This window comes from Impatiens glandulifera, chromosome 1 (assembly GCF_907164915.1).
Source record: "Impatiens glandulifera chromosome 1, dImpGla2.1, whole genome shotgun sequence".
NCBI classification, from domain to species: Eukaryota; Viridiplantae; Streptophyta; class Magnoliopsida; order Ericales; family Balsaminaceae; genus Impatiens; species Impatiens glandulifera.
Window position 1 is genome coordinate 158,309,724 of NC_061862.1, and position 18,376 is coordinate 158,328,099.

Genomic DNA, 18,376 nt, shown 5'->3' on the forward strand with positions numbered 1-18,376 from the left:
ATTAAAAAATCTCTCAACAAATAAAAAATAAAATTCTAAATGTAATTTTTAAATATATTCTTTCGAGTTTAATTTAATAAAGATTTTATTTATTTTAATTAAAATTACAAATTAATATATTCATAAAAAAATATAAAATTAATATATTCATATAATTTATTTTAAATCAGATTATTTGTTAATTTAAATAATTTATTAATATTTAAAATTAATTTAATATAAAAAGTATATATATATATATATAAACTTAATTATTAAATATTACTATAAATATAAAAAATATAAATAAGTTTGGCATATAATAATGTGTAGGCCTTCAAGTCTAATATTAAGCCCAGCAGATACATGTATGTGTATACAAAACAATTCCTTAGGCCCAATATACATAGCCCAATTAGAATCGAAAAAATAACCAAACTACCCCTATAATGAGCTTTAATTTCCTTCCACAGTGCCGTTTGACCCAGTTCATCGCTCTCTTCTACTCTTACTTTATCCGATTAACTTGAAAAAAGATCACTTTTTTCCTGCAAATTAGGGTTTCATATGGAAGGGGAAGAATTGACGGAGCAGGAAACTGCGTTGTATGACAGACAGATTAGGGTTTGGGGAGCTGATGCTCAAAGAAGGTATGATTAATGTTTTTCCTTAGGTTTATTCTAGTTTAATTGTCTATTGTTAGTTTTCTGACATTAGTATTGATTTGTCTAGACTTAGCAAGGCTAATGTGTTTGTAAGTGGATTGAAGGGGACTGTTGTTGAGGTATATTCAAAAAAAATTGATGAACTTTTGATTGTGGTTTGGTTTGGATTGGAGATTGTTTTTGATCATTGAATGAATCTGTTTAACTTGATTTCTTTTTTTGTGGGTAGTTTTGCAAGAACATTGTTTTAGCTGGGGTGGGAAGTTTGACATTGAATGATGATCGACCTGTAACTGAAGAAGCATTATCTGCAAATTTCTTGATTTCCCCAGATGAATATGTTAATTCAGGGAAATCAATTTCTGAGCTTTGTTGTGATTCTCTCGTAGATTTCAATCCTATGGTTCGAGTTTCTGTTGTAAAAGGTCTGTTCTTATTCTGACTTTATTTGCATCAGCTGGCTGTTTAGGATTATGATGAGATCTGTTGTTTCTTTGTACAGGTGATCTTGCAACTTTTGGTACAGATTTCTTTGAGAAGTTTGATGTTGTGGTTATCAGTTGTTGTTCTTATTCCACAAAGGTAAACTGTTTTCTACTTATATATAGAATCTCGCCTTACATTTACAGTTGATGTTTGATAATATGACCTTATTACATATGTGTCGTGTTCTTGTCTTTCCTCTGATAGAAATCGACGAATGAAACATGCCGGAAACTTTCAAAGCAGATTGCTTTTTATACAGTTGATTGCCGAGACTCTTGTGGTGAAATATTTGTTGACTTGCAGAAGTTTATTTATTCAAAGGTGATTTTCTATTGTCCTTACTACTTTGGTTATTTCATTGTTTATTCAATTTGTCTGATACATAATACTTTGCTAGTGACTATTATGAAGTTTGAACTTGTGAATATTGCATCCTATGAAGAAAGATTATTATTTGATGACATTGACTTCTGATTACAGAAAAAGCAAGACGAGACCATTGAATGCAAACTTGAATATCCCAGTTTTGAGGTATGGCTTTGTCAAGCTTTTATTTCCATTGGATCTGCTTATGTGCATAAAATTCTACTTTTTTATAATAATAAAAGTCGATCATTCATAATAGCCATAATATCATAAAATAATACCTTTCATATATCATGTTTGCTAGTAAATCATAAGGTAAGTTTATGTCATGAAGCTGATTTTACCGATTGGGGCACTAAATGATTTGTTTGATTGCAGGAAGCAACTCAAGTATCCTGGAAATCCTTTCCTAGGAGAACCTCAAAATTGTATTTTGCCATGAGAGGTATGTAGAATTTGCTTGCTTGGTTTGATTTTTTTATATAGTTCTTCTTCATTGTTCTGGTTGATCTTCAAAATAGTTCTATATGAGTTGTCTTAAATATACTTTTATTTCTTTATAATTGTAGTGCTAGAAAAGTTTGAAGAATCAAAGGGATATTTGCCTGGAGAGTCTTCAGCTGAAGACCTACCCGACATCTTGAAGATTAGAAAGGAAATGTGTCAAGCGCAGGTGATTACTTTACTTACCCACAAATAAATTGATCTAATTATTGGTACGAGATTAGAAAGGAAATTTCAGTCACGTTCTAATCAAATCTAATGCATGCAGTCGATTGACGAGGCACAAATTCCGGAATCTCTCTTACAGAGATTGGTATTGGGATCTAGAGAATTCCCACCAGTTTGTGCAATTCTTGGAGGAATACTTGGACAGGTTAGTTTTTGGTTCTCTTTGGTATGCGATTCGAAAAGGTTATGCTTGAACTAAATTTCTTGAAATTTATTCTTTGTAGGAGGTAATTAAAGGGATATCTGCAAAAGGTGAGCCACTGAAGAACTTCTTCTTCTTTGATGCAATGGACGGGAAAGGAGTAATAGAGGACATATCGAATTCCTAAAAATTGTCAAAGTCCTTAATTTGCTTAATTGTTAATTGACTAACTTAACTTAATTATAATAGTTTAAAACTATTTTGTTTTTGTGTTGTACATTTGAATGAATTTCATACCTTAATGAGATGTTTGGCTTTAGGGCGTTCAATATTTAGTATAAATCGAATTTTCAAGATTTTGAATTTATTAAATTTTATTTTTATTTTTGGTTTTTGAACGATTTTTAAGTCAATTCGAATTCAAACGTTTTTAGTTTGATTTTTGAGTTTGAATTTCAATTGAAAATCGAATTTATTTTTATTATATATTTTTTTATTATTTATTTTTATTATATATAATATTTAAATTAATTTTAGATAATATGTAATAATTAATTTATATTAATTATAGGGAAGAAAAAGTAAAATTTTAAAATATATAATTTTATGTTTAATTATATATATTAAAAAAAATACTTCCATTCCTAGTTTTTCTTTTTAACTAGAGAAATTTTAATCATTGAACAATGAGAAACAAAGAATTGATATAACCTTTTATTTTTAATAAAATTTAAAAATAATTTTAAAATTCATAATTTTCTTTTCTTTAATTAATACATTGTAGAGAAAATAACGGTAGATTAACCTTGAAACCCATAAAAGGAAATTCAAAATTGAACCGCCAAATCGATCAGATGATTATGCAACATAATCATAACTCAAAAAAACTAAAAACCCACAAAGGGAAAGTTCTGAATTGATATTCAGAATCCGATCGTAGATGCACATAAACTGTTCGATGAAATGACTAAAAGGAGAAGAGAAGAAGAAGATATGAAGAAAACGATGGTAGAAAATCAAGATCATTTGCTAACTCAAAAGCTTCGTAATCTTGAAAAGGATTGGGAAGCGTTTAAGCGATCATCAAACTCACGATCGCGAACCCATCGTGAATCAGTCTCAATTGAAAACGATTTCTTTCGTCTTCTTGATAACTCACCGAGAAACTTAATGTCTTCGTTACAACAGATCAGACGGCGATCTCCTAATTTGGTTGCGATTGAGAGTGGAGGAAGATTAATGGGTCGGAGGCTTTTCGATTCAAGAGAGAACAGTGATGATGATGATGATGATCAAGAACTTGAAGTGAAATCGTCAGTTTCGTCTCGTTATGATGAGAATAATAATACTGGGTTTCTGTCTTCTATTCCTTGTTGTTGCTGCCATTGTTCTTGTTCTTCATCGGAAAAAGAGGAGATAAGAGGAGGAGGAGAAGATGTCGCCGGAATTGGTGGTGGTCGGTGTGATAGAAACGGCGGCGGGTGGATGTTTTTTATGGGTTGGTTTGTAATTGGTTTGATGGTGCTTATTTTGGGATTAATATCAATGAGATGTAATGATGGAAGGACGATGATGATTCAGGATGATCAGGTTTTTCTTTCTCCGACTTGATCTAGGTTTAGGGTTAGACAGTGATTATCAATCTGTAAGATCAATTCTCTGGATATTTTGATGATTTCCATCTTCAATTAGGTCTTTTTTTCTTGAATGATTAGGGGTTTTGATGTAATACTAAAGTCTAACAAACAAAAGTGTGTTTCTATTCAAAGATAACACAATCATTCTATCATGACTTTCGAATTGTCTTATTTGTAGTGGATTCATTTTCCGATTTGACTGATAATCGACTAGGAAAGTGGGATGAGATATGAATGATATTTGTGTCTCCGATACTAATAATGAATCTGTGCATAATTTGAGGATTTCCATCTTCAATTAGGTCTTTCTTCTTGAATGATTTGGTGTTCTGATATGATACTAAAGTTTAACAAAAATGTGTTTCTATTCAAAGATAACACGATTCATAATTGTCCTATTTAGTGCGAGTTTGACGCTAGCTAACTAGGGATGGGACATGGTTGGAATTTGTGTCTGGAACCCTAATAACAAATTTATGCATATTTTGATGATTTTCATTTTCAATTAGGTCATTATTCTTTAATGATGTGGAGTTTTAATGTAATACTAAAGTCCAACAGAAATGTGTTTTTATTCGAAGATAACACAATCATTTCATCATGACTGTTCGAGTTGTCCTATTTAGTGCGGGTCTTAAAGGTAGCGGACTAGGGATGGGGATAGAACATGGATGGTATTTATGTGTTCGCCGAATCCTAATAAAAAATCTATACATATTTTGACGATTTCCATCTTAAATTAAGTTTTATTTCTTGAATGATTTGAAATTTTGACTGTAAAAAAAAAAAAATGTGTTTCTTTTCTCGATAAATCTTTTCACAATTTTACATTTTAATGCACATTTTGACATAATTGTAAACCATGATTAGAATTGGTTCTAAACTAGTATTAAGGTCAAATTTGAAACTTTAGCTTAATATAACAAAACACCATAATACATTGTTCTGTTTTGACTCAAGATCCAATCTTATATTGATCTTTCACTACTTTATATTTTGTTTTAAATAATTATATTTAAATAACCTAAGTAATCTATTTTTCAGTAATACAAACCTAGGACAAGATTATTTAAAAAATAGTCCCAAATAACCTTAGGTGATTTTTGTTTGTTAGTCAATTTAGATCATTTGAAGATGAAACCATAATCAATTTAAATAAGAGCCATTCAGCTTTTGAAATATTTCACACTCGAATATTCCAGACTTCATTTTTTCCACCTTTTGTTAATATTTTTTTTATGGTTTCTTAGAAAATAATTAAATATAGAAATGTCAAATGTAGTGGGTTTTTATTTTATTTTATTTTTTGCTACTTTTAATCAAAATAAAATAAAATGGGCTCATAGTGGTCCAAATGTATAAAATATAATCTGGATATTGGGCTTGATAATTGAAATCTTAATTTGGATTCTTAGGAGAGATGTTGTTGGGTTGGGACTCTTGTGAGGCCCTGTTGGGTACAAATTAAAAACTTTGAGCTAATTGTCCTCAAATATGGACTTTATTTTCAGGGTCTGGCCCTAGGATTGAGCTAGGCCAATTATTAGGGCATCCCTACAAAAAATAATTAAATTAATTAAACATATGTTTTAAGAGTAATGATAGGGAACGCGAATAGAATATTCTATTTAAACACGGAATATTCTCTCCCCTCTTATTAATTAATTTCTCTCTCTACCTCTTATATTCTTATATGAATTAATTAATTTATCTTTCTTTCTCTTTCACTAATCAATTAATTTATCTCATTAATTTATTTAAACCCTAAACTCTAAACCCTAAATCCTAAACTCTAAATCCTAAACTCTAATTAATATCTCACTAATTAATTCATTTAAACCCTAAAGCATAAACCCTAAATCCTAAACCCTAATTAATATCTCTATTAATCTATTAAGGTTAGTTTAGTTGAATTATGAATTTATCAAAGAAATGAGTGAAAAAAATAATTTATTAATAATTAATCACCAATTGTGGAGAGAAAATAACGTGAGAATAGAAATATTAGATAAACATTTATAAATAATAAAAATAAAAAAATATTAATAAGTCATTACAAAAAAATAATGAGAAAAAGAAAAAAGAGAGTATAAAGAATAATAAATAAAAAATATTTGATAAATAAAGGAATTGAAAAGTCATAAAAATATAAAAAAAATAAAAGAGATAAATTCATAATTCAACTAAACAATAAACAATGATATTAATTAGGGGTATATTTTAGGGTTTAAAATTTAGGGTTTAAAATTTAGGGTTTAGAATTTAGAGATTAAAGTTTAGTAAAAAAATAAATTAATTAATAAATACAAGTTGTAAGTTGTAAAGTGTTGAGTTATTTTACCAATTAAATGAGAGATAATAAATATAAAAAAATTAGTGAAATAATTAATCGTGATAATAGGATAAATTAATCGGTAGAAGTAGAAAAAAAATAATTAATAAAAGGAGAAAGAATATTCGGTATTTAAAGGAATATTCTATTTTCGGGACATTTGCGGCCCCAGATTCGCGTTCCCTATCATTACTCATGTTTTAATGATATCCATCCATTTCACTTTTAAAAATACCTAAAGAGAGATTTTTTCCATGAAATGCATAAAGAAATTAAGGGGTACACATTGAAGTATATATAATAAAATGAATCAAGAATATTACATTTTTTTTAATTAAAGGAGAAATAGCATTACACTTCACCGTCATTATCTCGCCACGAAAATTACATACTTTACAAACGTTGTAAAAGAAATGTAAAATAAAGAATGTTATTTGGAGGATAAACAAGAAACCGTGTCTCTATATTGTTTTTAAGACCAAAAAAATGTTTATGAAATTGTCTTGAACTTCTAAGAAAATAGCACAATTAATAATTTTATAATTAAACCTATTTGGGTAAAAAATATGTTAATGCTGACAATAAGTGATTCAAATAGCTTATACTAAGATCACTAAAAAACATTTTTTAAAATACTTTACTCATTGAATTAAAAAAAAAAAAACTCAAATAGTCATAAATAGAAATCCATTTCATGAGTCACTAAATTACAAATAATAATAAATAAATAAAACAGAATAACAGATATGAAATGTTGAGTTGACTACATAAATTAATTTCAGGCAGTGACATGAATTTCTAGTTGACTACATTAATTTCAAACCATAACATAAATATATTGTTGACTATATTATATTATATTACATGCATCCTACAAATTAATAAAGTAGTGCCTAGGTAGAAACAACCATTATAATTTGTAGCATTATTTTTGATGAATGATCTAGATAATTGCCTTTAATTAATTAATTTCAAAAGGGAATAATGAATATTCATTCAATCGAATCGACAATACATTTCAAAAAGTGAAATCGAAAAACCATCCATGTGATTGCTCCAAAAATTGCCCATTTTTCTTAGAGTCGGTTCTCCCTATAATTGATTACCAAACAACATGCATGCCAACTATACATATTTTTGTTTTTGTTGAGAAAACAATTATTGCAATAAACATTATCTTATATATACAATGAAGAACATAAATGAATGTTACTTAACATAAATTCACTCATCAAAATATTCAAATGATAAGAATCGGTTTAAGAGATTAAAATGACACGGGTTCAATTTTATCTGAAAACACTTTAAGTTTAAACGAAACAAAACGGTTGGGTCTCAATCTTATTCTACTTTAATTAAAAAAATATATATATCTTGATTCAACTTTTATAGAGATTTTTCTAAATTTTTTATAATTTTAATATTCCAAAGTTGGTGGCATCTTCTAGGTAGTTATTATTGATGAGTAACATGAAAAAGGATGAATAATTAATATACATATATATATATAATTTCAATGAAAAACTATGTTGAGTCAGTGTCACTTTTATTCCACGTGGCTGCCATGATGGTGGTGGTCATCAGAAAATTGATCACGTGTCAAGTGACACCTGTCACACTAAGCCTCCATCGACATGCATATAATAATTTTCTCATCTTTTGTTTTTTTTTTCTACTGAAAATTAAATACTCTGTGATCAAATTAATTGTAATGTTGTTTTGGGGAATGATATTAATATATTACAATATTGAATACAAGTTTCAAATGAATAAATATGAAAACAAGTTGCAGAATTCAAAACCTTAAAAACCAAAATGTGATTTTTTTTGGACATTTCATGGAATTTACTCAAATGAAAAAAAAAAGTATTGAATTCAAGTGAAAAGTTATTAAGTTAAATTTGATTATCAATAAAAGTTATTTTAATGATTAAAGTAATGGGTCACAGTCTCACGACCATATATAAAATATATATTATTATTATTATTATTCATATTAAAAGCTCTTTTGATCACTTTTTGTCACTGCTCAATCGGATACACATTCCACCAGATCCACAAGCTGCTTAAAAAGTAGGAAATAAGTACCTTTTTTATTTTATTAAAGTCTATAGGTTAATATAACATGAAGATTAAGTTTTGGGAGTTATTTTTATATTAACTTTTTATAAAGAAAATAAATGTCTCCTCTATTTCCTTTTAGTGAAAAAGTTACCCTGTTTAGGGTTTGAACTTATTTAGAACTTTTTTTAATATGGTACTTGAACTTTAAACTATGTAATTTAAGGCTCAAGTTTTCACATTTTAGCTATAATTTATTTTTGGTCAATGAACTAAGTGTCCTTCTAATAACTTCGATATGAAAGTTTTTTTTAAAAGGTTGTCATCAAATTAGTTGACAAATGCTAACTTACTTATGCAGTGTTAAAGGTACAGTGTATCTGAGATTCAGATAGCTGATGTTTGAATATTTGGTAGTTGAGATTTACTAGGTGATGTTCGAAATTTTTGATAGTTGTTGTGAAATTTGGATCGAAAACGATTGATATGATATTAATACATATTTTGGTTAATATTTCGATTATTTTCTGATGGACTATCTAGTTAGATAGAAATCGTCGAAATCTTCGATTATCTTAATTAGTCGTCAAATTCGTATAATTCTCAATGCATATTATTACTACATTTTCTAATATTCGTTCTGTAAAATCGGTGAAGTATGTCGGAGAGTTATCTTTTAGTCTTGATAATCTACCAGCTCGATTACTAGCCTTGTAATATTTTTTTTTTTTTTTATTATTATTATTCTCTCATATATTATTAATCTTTTGTACTTAAAAAATTCATATCATTTTTAATAAAAATAGACCATTTAATAAAACATAATAGTTAACAATAATGAATGACTAGAAGTCTCACTTGACTCAAAATATAAAAAATTGAATATTTTACTAATACATTTCAAAGTTCAAATCTTATATCATAACTTCAAAACACAATAGTAATTCATTAATATCATTATTTTTTTGTTACAAATGATAATCAAGTCCTTTTGTTTTGGTGGATTATTCACTTTAATCCCACATGGAAATAAATATTTATGAGTGCGACCCAAAGATGAAAATAGAAAAGAAATATATAAATAAAGATGTGGCTGGCAGCCATGCATTACTCTTTTTGTGTGATTTGAGTTTTCCAATAATACCCACATTTGTTTTCATCTTTATTATGAGATCGAAAGACACATTTGAACTAGATTTTCTACTTTTATATCATATTTTTTTAAGAATAAATACATCTATTTAAAATAAAATTAAAGTTTTATTTATTAATCTTGATTTATTTAAAAGAAGGTTTGTGGAGATAAAGAAATAATTATTACGATCATGATCACATCATGTACTCATCTTTTCATAATCTTATCCTCGAGGCTTTTCTTTATCCTTCAGATATACTAATGATCTCAATTCTCTTTCTCTCTCCCTCCCTCCCTCTTGCTTTTTTTTTTTTTACCTTTTTACTTTTTACCCTTTAACAACAGGTGTAACTAAAGCTGGACTTGGTAAGTACTAGCCAATGCTTTTCTCATTTTTAAGTATTTTAACCAAATATTTTATGTTTTATACCTTGTGGTCCTTGTCACACTTTTATATTTAAAGTGTTTAGTATATTTTTCAAAATACAAATGTATTAGAAATCAAATATTTAACTATGATCATTGTTATTACTAGCTTAATTGTTCATTTCATTCAAATTACTATAATATAATTTAAAATAATTATTTACAGGTTTAAAGAGGCCTCTCGGAATTGTTTTTTTTTTTAAAAATTGGAGAGAGAAAAATAACAATGATATATAACAATTTTGAAAGGTATAAATTTGTTTAGTAAAAGATTTTGGTATTAATATATGATTCTTAATTTTAAAGTGTCTGGATTGTCGGTCAAAATTGTGGTTAATTTTGATATATATGTGAGAGTAAATGAATATTTGAGTCGAATTGTGGGTTAACTCGCTCATAAAATTTAAACAGTTAAAATAAAAATAAAAATGTTATATGTATGTTTCAAACTTGCAACCTAACAAATCAAGTTCAACTTTTTAACCAACTAGGCTAATAAGATTTTACATTTAAATTCAACACCAAAATTGATGAACGTGGGACATTCTTAACAATATAAGTTCAATTTTTTAACTAACTAATATATATATATAATAATGCTTAATTTTTAAAGTGTCGGGATTGTTGGGTTAAGAGCTGTGATTAATTTGAATATATATATATATATATATATATATATATATATATATATATATATATATATATATATAAGAGTAAATTGATATTTGGGTCGGATTGTAGATTAACTCGCCCATAAACTTAAAGCGATTAAAAAAAATTAAATATGCTATATGTATGTTTCGAATTTGCAACATAACAAAACAAGTTGCAAAGCCCTTTAACCAAGTGTGATTGGGATGTGGTTTGTCGATGGATAATAAGCCGGTAGCAATTGAAAGTGTTTAAAAAATATGAATCAAATATATGATTGACAAAAATGTGAGGTCACAATGCTAATTATTAAAAAATATAAATCAAATATTTAATTGACTAAAGTGAAAATGTAAGGTCACGAGATTAGAGTTTCATTGGAAAAAATATGTGAGAAGATGAGTTGTTTATCGAAGTGAATAAAACGTGGAATAAAAGTGTTCTATTTTTTATTTTATTATATTATTCGTGATTTGTTAAAAATTTAAACAATGAATACATTATATTATAATTTTTTTATTAAATTTAGTACAAATTAATAATTTAAAATAAAATATATTTTAATATTTTAATTAATAAATTAAATAATATAATTAATGATAGTATAATTGAAATTATGTTTGATTAATTTTAGTTATTTAAATCATAAGAACTGAATAAGACACAAGTATTTAGTATTAAAATAAACAATATATTAAAAGATTAATTAAACATCAATTCATGGTCTTTTCACCATCCTAATCTTTTTACTTTTTTATGAGAGCCAAACAAATAGACCTTAGGGGGACCTCTTTTCCACATTTGATGGTGTTTTTGAGCTTGCAATTGACATACCACCATTTATAATTGTGACTAAAGTATTTTATTTATTTTGCACAAAAATAAAAATAATGGATGGTTCTTGATAATGGAATTGAACTATAGAGATTGACCCTAATGGGACCTAGGGTGTTAGATTAAGAGGCCAATATTAATCCACCCAAAAGTACTGATTAAGAATGATTTAAAATATATTAGAGAATAGAAGCAAGTTAGATAATCTCTTTTTTGGATTTAGTTGCAATCTTCACAAAAATTTACAAAATCATTTTTTCATATTTAGAAAAACAATTAATGGATTGGTGAATGAGTTTATTTAAATTTGAATTGTAACTATTTAAGAATAAATTAACAACAAATAAGTGATGAATTAAATTTATTTCAAGACTTTCACATGTCTCAAACTAAGAAAATTCTTTAATGATGTATAATAGGGTATAAGACTCTTTTCAAGATTACTTGTATAACTTTTTGGTATGTAAATATTGTCCATTGATAAATAAAACCAAAACATATACATTTGCTAAATTATGTTATTCAAAACAAATAATGTAACATTGTCTAAATTATTTTTACACTAAAAAAATTGATTGTATTATTTCCACTAAATATAAATAAAATTAATATCTATTTTTATTTTGATATTCTTTTTAGGTAATTATAATAATGGTGTTTTTTTTATTTCTATTTCCTATTTATTGATTTTTATATGTTGTTTAATTTTATCATCTATATGTTAACATTTTGTTGATTTTAACTATTTATATAAAATGACTGTTTTTCAAATTTCATATTTGTAACTAATTAATTAAAATCTTAATATGAAATAGCACTGAATCCACATAATTTCCATATTTATAAATTACTAGCATTTAGCCCGTGTATTTGCATAAGTAATAATATAAAAATCGTGAAAAAAAATTACGGATAATATTTTTTGACATTTTTTAACCGTTTTAAGTTTATGGGTGAGTCAACCCATAATCCGACCCAAGTATCCATTTACTCAACATCATTATATATTAGTTAGTTAAAAAGTTGAACTTATATTAATATTAAAACGTCCCGCGTTTATCAAATTTGGTGTTGAATTTAAAATATAAAGTCTTTGTAGCCTAGTTGGTTAAAGAGTTGTACTTGTTTTGTTAGGTTGCAAGTTCGAAACATACCTCTAGCATTTTTAATTTTATTTTTAACCGTTTTAAATTTAAAAACGGGTCAACCCACAATCCGACCCAAGTATCCAAATTAACCACAGCTCTCGACCCGGCAATCCGGACACTTTAAAAATTAAGCATCATTATATATATATAGATTAGTTAGTTAAAAAGTTGAACTTATATTAATATTAAAACGTCCCGCGTTTATCAAATTTGGTGTTGAATTTAAAATATAAAGTCTTTGTAGCCTAGTTGGTTAAAGAGTTGTACTTGTTTTGTTAGGTTGCAAGTTCGAAACATACCTCTAGCATTTTTAATTTTATTTTTAACCGTTTTAAATTTAAAAACGGGTCAACCCACAATCCGACCCAAGTATCCAAATTAACCACAGCTCTCGACCCGGCAATCCGGACACTTTAAAAATTAAGCATCATTATATATATATAGATTAGTTAGTTAAAAAGTTGAACTTATATTAATATTAAAACGTCCCGCGTTTATCAAATTTGGTGTTGAATTTAAAATATAAAGTCTTTGTAGCCTAGTTGGTTAAAGAGTTGTACTTGTTTTGTTAGGTTGCAAGTTCGAAACATACCTCTAGCATTTTTAATTTTATTTTTAACCGTTTTAAATTTAAAAACGGGTCAACCCACAATCCGACCCAAGTATCCAAATTAACCACAGCTCTCGACCCGGCAATCCGGACACTTTAAAAATTAAGCATCATTATATATATATAGATTAGATTTACTAAATACTTTTATAACTATTTGTATAATCTTATACTCAATGCATTAATTCCTTCCTAATCTTGTTTAATTAATTTGGGTAACTAAATCAAATTTGAATCAATTTTATTATTTTAAAAAAATTGGATAAGATTGCTTAATCTTTGTTCTTGGTATTAAATTTCAAATAAAAATAATTTTAATTTTGTTTGAATCTTATGACTTGTTTGTTTATCAATTATCAAATAAATATAACACAAAAAATAGAAATATATAATTAAGTTTTTTTTATTCAAACCAAACAAGTCCGAAATTTTATGTTGTTTTACATATTTATTACCTTGTTTGCACGTGCCACGCATTAGATGTCCACCACGTAAGTGTTGTAGTGCTCATCAATAGTATGTAATTTCTTACTGTTTTTTTTTATAACACAAACATTTGAATTATTTAAATTAAAAATAATTAAATAAATTCAATACTTTTTAATCATTTTTATCAATTAAAATATCATGATTATTTAAATTTTATATTTAAAATAAAATTACTAAATATATTTTAATCTTTTCAAACAAATCATTAAAAAGTTATTTTCAAAAAACCAAACAAACAATCTTTTGAAATCTACATTTAATTCATTAAATTTTTTGGTTAAATAAAGGCTAGTTTGATTTCATTTTAAAACACAAATAAATTATTATATTAGTTTTAATTAAATAAATACAATCAAATATATCTCAAATATTTAAATATTATCAAGTTGTGAATTAAAAAATAAAAAAGCTGAATCACATGTATAATTATAGTGATGAATAATAATATAATTTTAACATTATGTAAACTTAAATTTATATATTTAGTTAAGATTTTTTAGAATTTTCAAATCACAAATATTAAACTTTTAATATTCATTTAAAAAGTAATTTAACAAAAGTTATTTTCCTTTAATATATATAATTTTTATTGGGTTGAAATCTACGTTTAATTCATTAAGATATATTTTTGTTATTATTATTGGTTAAAAAAAAGTTACTTTAATTTAATTTATAAATACAAATAAATAGGCAAAAAAAAATATAACCGTTAAGAATTATTCACTGTGTCATAATAATAATAACGTTATACGAATAGATTAGGAAAACAAGTGGAGTTGTGTAGAAATTTTATTATTATTATTTTTTTTTTAGATATTTGAGTTAATTAATTATTTTTATGTATTTAATTTTTATTTAATTTTTTTTATTAAATAGATCTTTTAAAAAAATATATTATTTAAATTTTAATATTCATTGTTTAAATAAAGTTTAGCATTAAATACAATAATCTCATTTATAAAAATAAAGTAAAAGAGATTAGATTGATGGTGGGGTCCAATATAGAAAGGCCTACGTAACAAGTGGTGGTGGTGACTGCTTGACTGGTGTGTATAGATTATATAAATGGCGGATATTAGAGAGAGAGTATAGAAAGAGAAACAAAAACAGTCTTCATTTCTTCATAACTCTCAACCAGAAAGAAACATCAATGGGGGAGGTCTCTCTCTCACCTCAATTTCATCGAAACCCATCTCTTCAATTTCTTTCATCCTTTCCTGATTTCGTTTTTTCTTTGATTTAGGCTCAAGAAGAGAAGAAACCAGAGGAGAAGAATATGGAAGAGGAGAAGAAACCAGAGGAACCTAAAAAAGAAGAAGCCCCTAAACCAGATGATGAAAAGAAATCCGATGAAGCCCCACCGCCACCACCGCCGCCGGCGGAAATCATCCTCAGAGTTTACATGCATTGTGAAGGCTGTGCCAAGAAAGTCCGGCGATGTCTTAGAGGTTTCCCAGGTATGAAAAAAGATCATTTCTTTTTCAGATTTTGATGGGTTCTCTTTTGGATGATCGATTTAGTGTTTTGATTTGTGAACATTAGGAGTTGAAGATGTTTTTACCGATTGCAAAACCCATAAAGTGGTAGTGAAAGGAGAGAAAGCTGATCCATTGAAGGTATTAGAGAGAGTTCAGAAGAAAAGCCACCGTCAAGTCGAGCTTCTCTCTCCGATCCCAAAGCCGCCGGCGCCGGAGGAACCCAAGAAGGTTGAGGAGAAAGATCTACCTAAACCGGAAGAACCCAAAGAAGTGGTATGTTTTTTACATCATTTTTCATTCAATTTTGAATGAATTAATCTAATATCAAGTTCTATACAGCCTCAAGTGATTATTGTTGCTCTTAAAGTACACATGCATTGTGAAGCTTGTGCTCAAGAAATCAAACGTAGAATCCTTAAAATGAAAGGTATAAATTATGGGTCCATCTTGATATACATATTTTATATGTTGTTTGATTCTATTCTATTCAAGAATTGAATTTGATTTGTTTAATGAAAATTGACAGGAGTTGAGAAAGTAGATGCAGATCTAAAGATTTCCCAAGTAACCGTTAAAGGAATTTTCGATCCATCGAAGCTTCTAGAATATGTTTACAAACGGACTGGAAAGCAAGCTGTGATCTTGAAACAGGAGCCTGAGAAGAAAGAGGAAGTAGAGAAAGCCAAGGAAGAGAATAAAGGTGAGGAGGAGGCGGCGGCGCCGCCTCCAGCACCGGCGCCGGCGGTTGAGGAAGAAAAGAAGGACGGTGGCGGAGAGGAAACGAAGGAGAAAAAGGAAGGTGATGATACGGCGGCGCCGGCGCCGCCGGCAGATGAGGATGCCGGAAAGGTGGTGGAGGTGAAGAAGAATGAGTTTTATTACTATTATCCTACAAATTTCCAATTATACCCTCCTAGGTTTGCGACTGAGATGTACTCTACTCATCCTGGTTATGCCCCTCAGATGTTTAGTGATGAGAATCCGAATGCATGTAGCGTGATGTAAAAAGGGATGAATATGAGGGGTAAAATGGGGAAAGAAATGTATGGGCAGAATGTCCATGGATGATGGCTTTGCATGTGATGCTGCTGGTGCTTGTTTTTTTCTTTTTTTTTACTGCAGAGTTAAAACTATAGTAAAAATTTTGTACTGCTATAATTTCTTTTTTTTTCATTTTAAGAATATGTGATATATTATGAATAATAATAATAATAAATTAATAAAAAGAGAAGGGATATTATTATTAATTAACTTATATAATTATGATAGGGCAGCCTTTTGTGGGTGGTTGAATTATTTATTATTTAATTTTGGATTCTTTTTCAGATGGGAGAAAGTATAAACTGTGGGACATCGTGGGTACAATTTGAGGTATGAGTTAAATGATAATTATAAAATATTTAATTTTTATCTGAAGTCCCAACTCCCAATATTTAATATTATTAATTATTTAATTGTAATAAAAAATACTACTTGTACCATATCGGTGGCATTTGTCCTATTTTAAAATTTTTAGTCCATCAAAAAGAAGTTAAGTCTACATAAATAAATAGTTGATTTAATGAAAATGGTACTTTTAACACGTAATTTATTTATATTTTAATATAATTAAAAATTAGGTATTAGTTTTTTTTCAAAAAAAAATCAATTTTTCAATTAATAATTTCTCAAAATTACATTATTTATTTAATTAATAAAAATATTAAAATATTCTTTATTTTAAATTAATTTTTTATATATATATATTAATACCTTTATTTTTACCAAAAATAATTATTATTCTTCCCCAAAATTATTAACAATCATTATTTTTTATCCTTTAGATTTAAAAAAAAAAAATCAATCCGAACAAGACCTTAAATATAAAAAATATATAATTAAAACAAAATTAATCGAAAAAATACAACTTTTAAATTAAATTTGTTTATGCCATCAAAGTTATACCAAACTAATAATATATATATATATATATATATATATATATATATTAATATTAATATTGGAAGCTAAAATAAAATCTCACAGCTATAATTTATAGTTTCAATTTAAAACGCTAAGTATAAATTAAACATGTAATCTCTTGTCTTTTAGGAACCAATTTTACAATTTGAGCTACCTTGGGATAAATTTTTTAATTTTCGATTTTACTCTTTACAAAATTAGATGAAATACAAGTTTTCAAATAAGCTCGATATTTGTAGTTCAATTTTAGTTTTACATTTCAAAGTAATCAAACAAGCCTGTACATGTTCCAGTTTTGGGAAATTGTACAATTTGAAAATAGTAAAACTGAAGGATTATAACTTAGAAATCAAGGGAAAAGAAACCTTTAACAAAAGAGAGGTTGGTAGTACAAAAAAAGTGTTTTTTAAGCAAGATCATCTGTAATGTGTACCAGATGAATTGAATTTAATATATATATATTTTATTTGAAAATGTTTGTTAGTAAAATGTATGTATGACCCGGATGTTATGTGATCGATGTAGTTTATTAAGTTTTTGTTAAGATGAGTAAATATTTTTTAAGAGTTCAATTTGCATTTAAAATTTGAGTTTGTATAACAAAAATTATAATATATTGTCGGCCATATAAACAATCCTAGTTTAAATGTCAAGAATATGACATCATATTAGTTTATTAAAATTAAAAAGTATATAATTTTTTATTTTATTTTTACCTTACCTACCTATAAAAGTTACCTAGGAATGAGAATCTAAATGCGCAGGAAACATGGGCCTAATAATAATAATGTGAAAAACAGTGTGATTCAACTACCTACTGATTCAATTATTCCTTTCTTGATAAGCACTAATCTCAAGATCATGTGAGATCTCACTTCCTCTAGATTAATTCATAATTTGTTATTATTATTATTATTATCATACAAGAATAAGATCTAGATTTGTTGTAAAAATATATTATCTTAAACATGGTACATGATATTACAACATTGATGTCCTTAATACAACAAAACCAAATTTCGCTAAAAAAAACGAAAACAAATTCATGGGTTACGTTTTAAATAATAACATTTAAATTTGTCGGTAAACTATTCTAGGTAGTGATCGTTTGAATAAATTTTGTGACTTTGAATTAAGTTGGTGACAACAAGAAATATATGTTTTTTGAAAACTACTAGTTTGGTGGGGATTTTATTGTTTTGGGACTTGTTTATATGTATTAAGGGTTATTGTTAATATTGTT

At 27.0% G+C, this 18,376-nt stretch overlaps 2 protein-coding genes across 2 annotated transcripts; both read left to right on the forward strand.

Annotated features, from left to right (window-relative positions):
• Positions 1 to 467: 467 nt before the first annotated feature.
• LOC124918630 (SUMO-activating enzyme subunit 1B-1-like) lies at positions 468 to 2,689 on the forward strand. The gene is made up of 10 exons (XM_047458676.1): positions 468 to 629; positions 712 to 763; positions 874 to 1,069; positions 1,147 to 1,226; positions 1,335 to 1,451; positions 1,611 to 1,661; positions 1,875 to 1,941; positions 2,066 to 2,169; positions 2,269 to 2,373; positions 2,453 to 2,689. Exons 1-10 carry the CDS (start codon positions 547 to 549, stop codon positions 2,555 to 2,557), a joined length of 960 nt encoding a protein of 319 aa, XP_047314632.1. The 5' UTR covers positions 468 to 546; the 3' UTR covers positions 2,558 to 2,689.
• A 12,070-nt stretch (positions 2,690 to 14,759) lies between these two features.
• LOC124918631 (heavy metal-associated isoprenylated plant protein 7-like) lies at positions 14,760 to 16,326 on the forward strand. Its single transcript, XM_047458677.1, has 5 exons — positions 14,760 to 14,852; positions 14,937 to 15,150; positions 15,236 to 15,444; positions 15,511 to 15,598; positions 15,698 to 16,326. The coding sequence occupies exons 1-5, from the start codon at positions 14,844 to 14,846 to the stop codon at positions 16,174 to 16,176; spliced, it is 999 nt and encodes a 332-aa protein (XP_047314633.1). The 5' UTR covers positions 14,760 to 14,843; the 3' UTR covers positions 16,177 to 16,326.
• Positions 16,327 to 18,376: the final 2,050 nt, after the last annotated feature.

What these genes read in the sequence shown, in the direction of transcription:
- LOC124918630 (XM_047458676.1), top strand. Translation starts at nt 547, where the DNA reads ATGGAAGGGGAAGAATTGACGGAGCAGGAAACTGCGTTGTATGACAGA. An exon ending in GGAGCTGATGCTCAAAGAAG is followed by an intron (nt 630 to 711) that starts GTATGATTAATG and finishes TGATTTGTCTAG; the next exon opens with ACTTAGCAAGGCTAATGTGT. An exon ending in TTGAATATCCCAGTTTTGAG is followed by an intron (nt 1,662 to 1,874) that starts GTATGGCTTTGT and finishes GTTTGATTGCAG; the next exon opens with GAAGCAACTCAAGTATCCTG.
- LOC124918631 (XM_047458677.1), top strand. An exon ending in ATGTCTTAGAGGTTTCCCAG is followed by an intron (nt 15,151 to 15,235) that starts GTATGAAAAAAG and finishes TGTGAACATTAG; the next exon opens with GAGTTGAAGATGTTTTTACC. An exon ending in TAGAATCCTTAAAATGAAAG is followed by an intron (nt 15,599 to 15,697) that starts GTATAAATTATG and finishes GAAAATTGACAG; the next exon opens with GAGTTGAGAAAGTAGATGCA.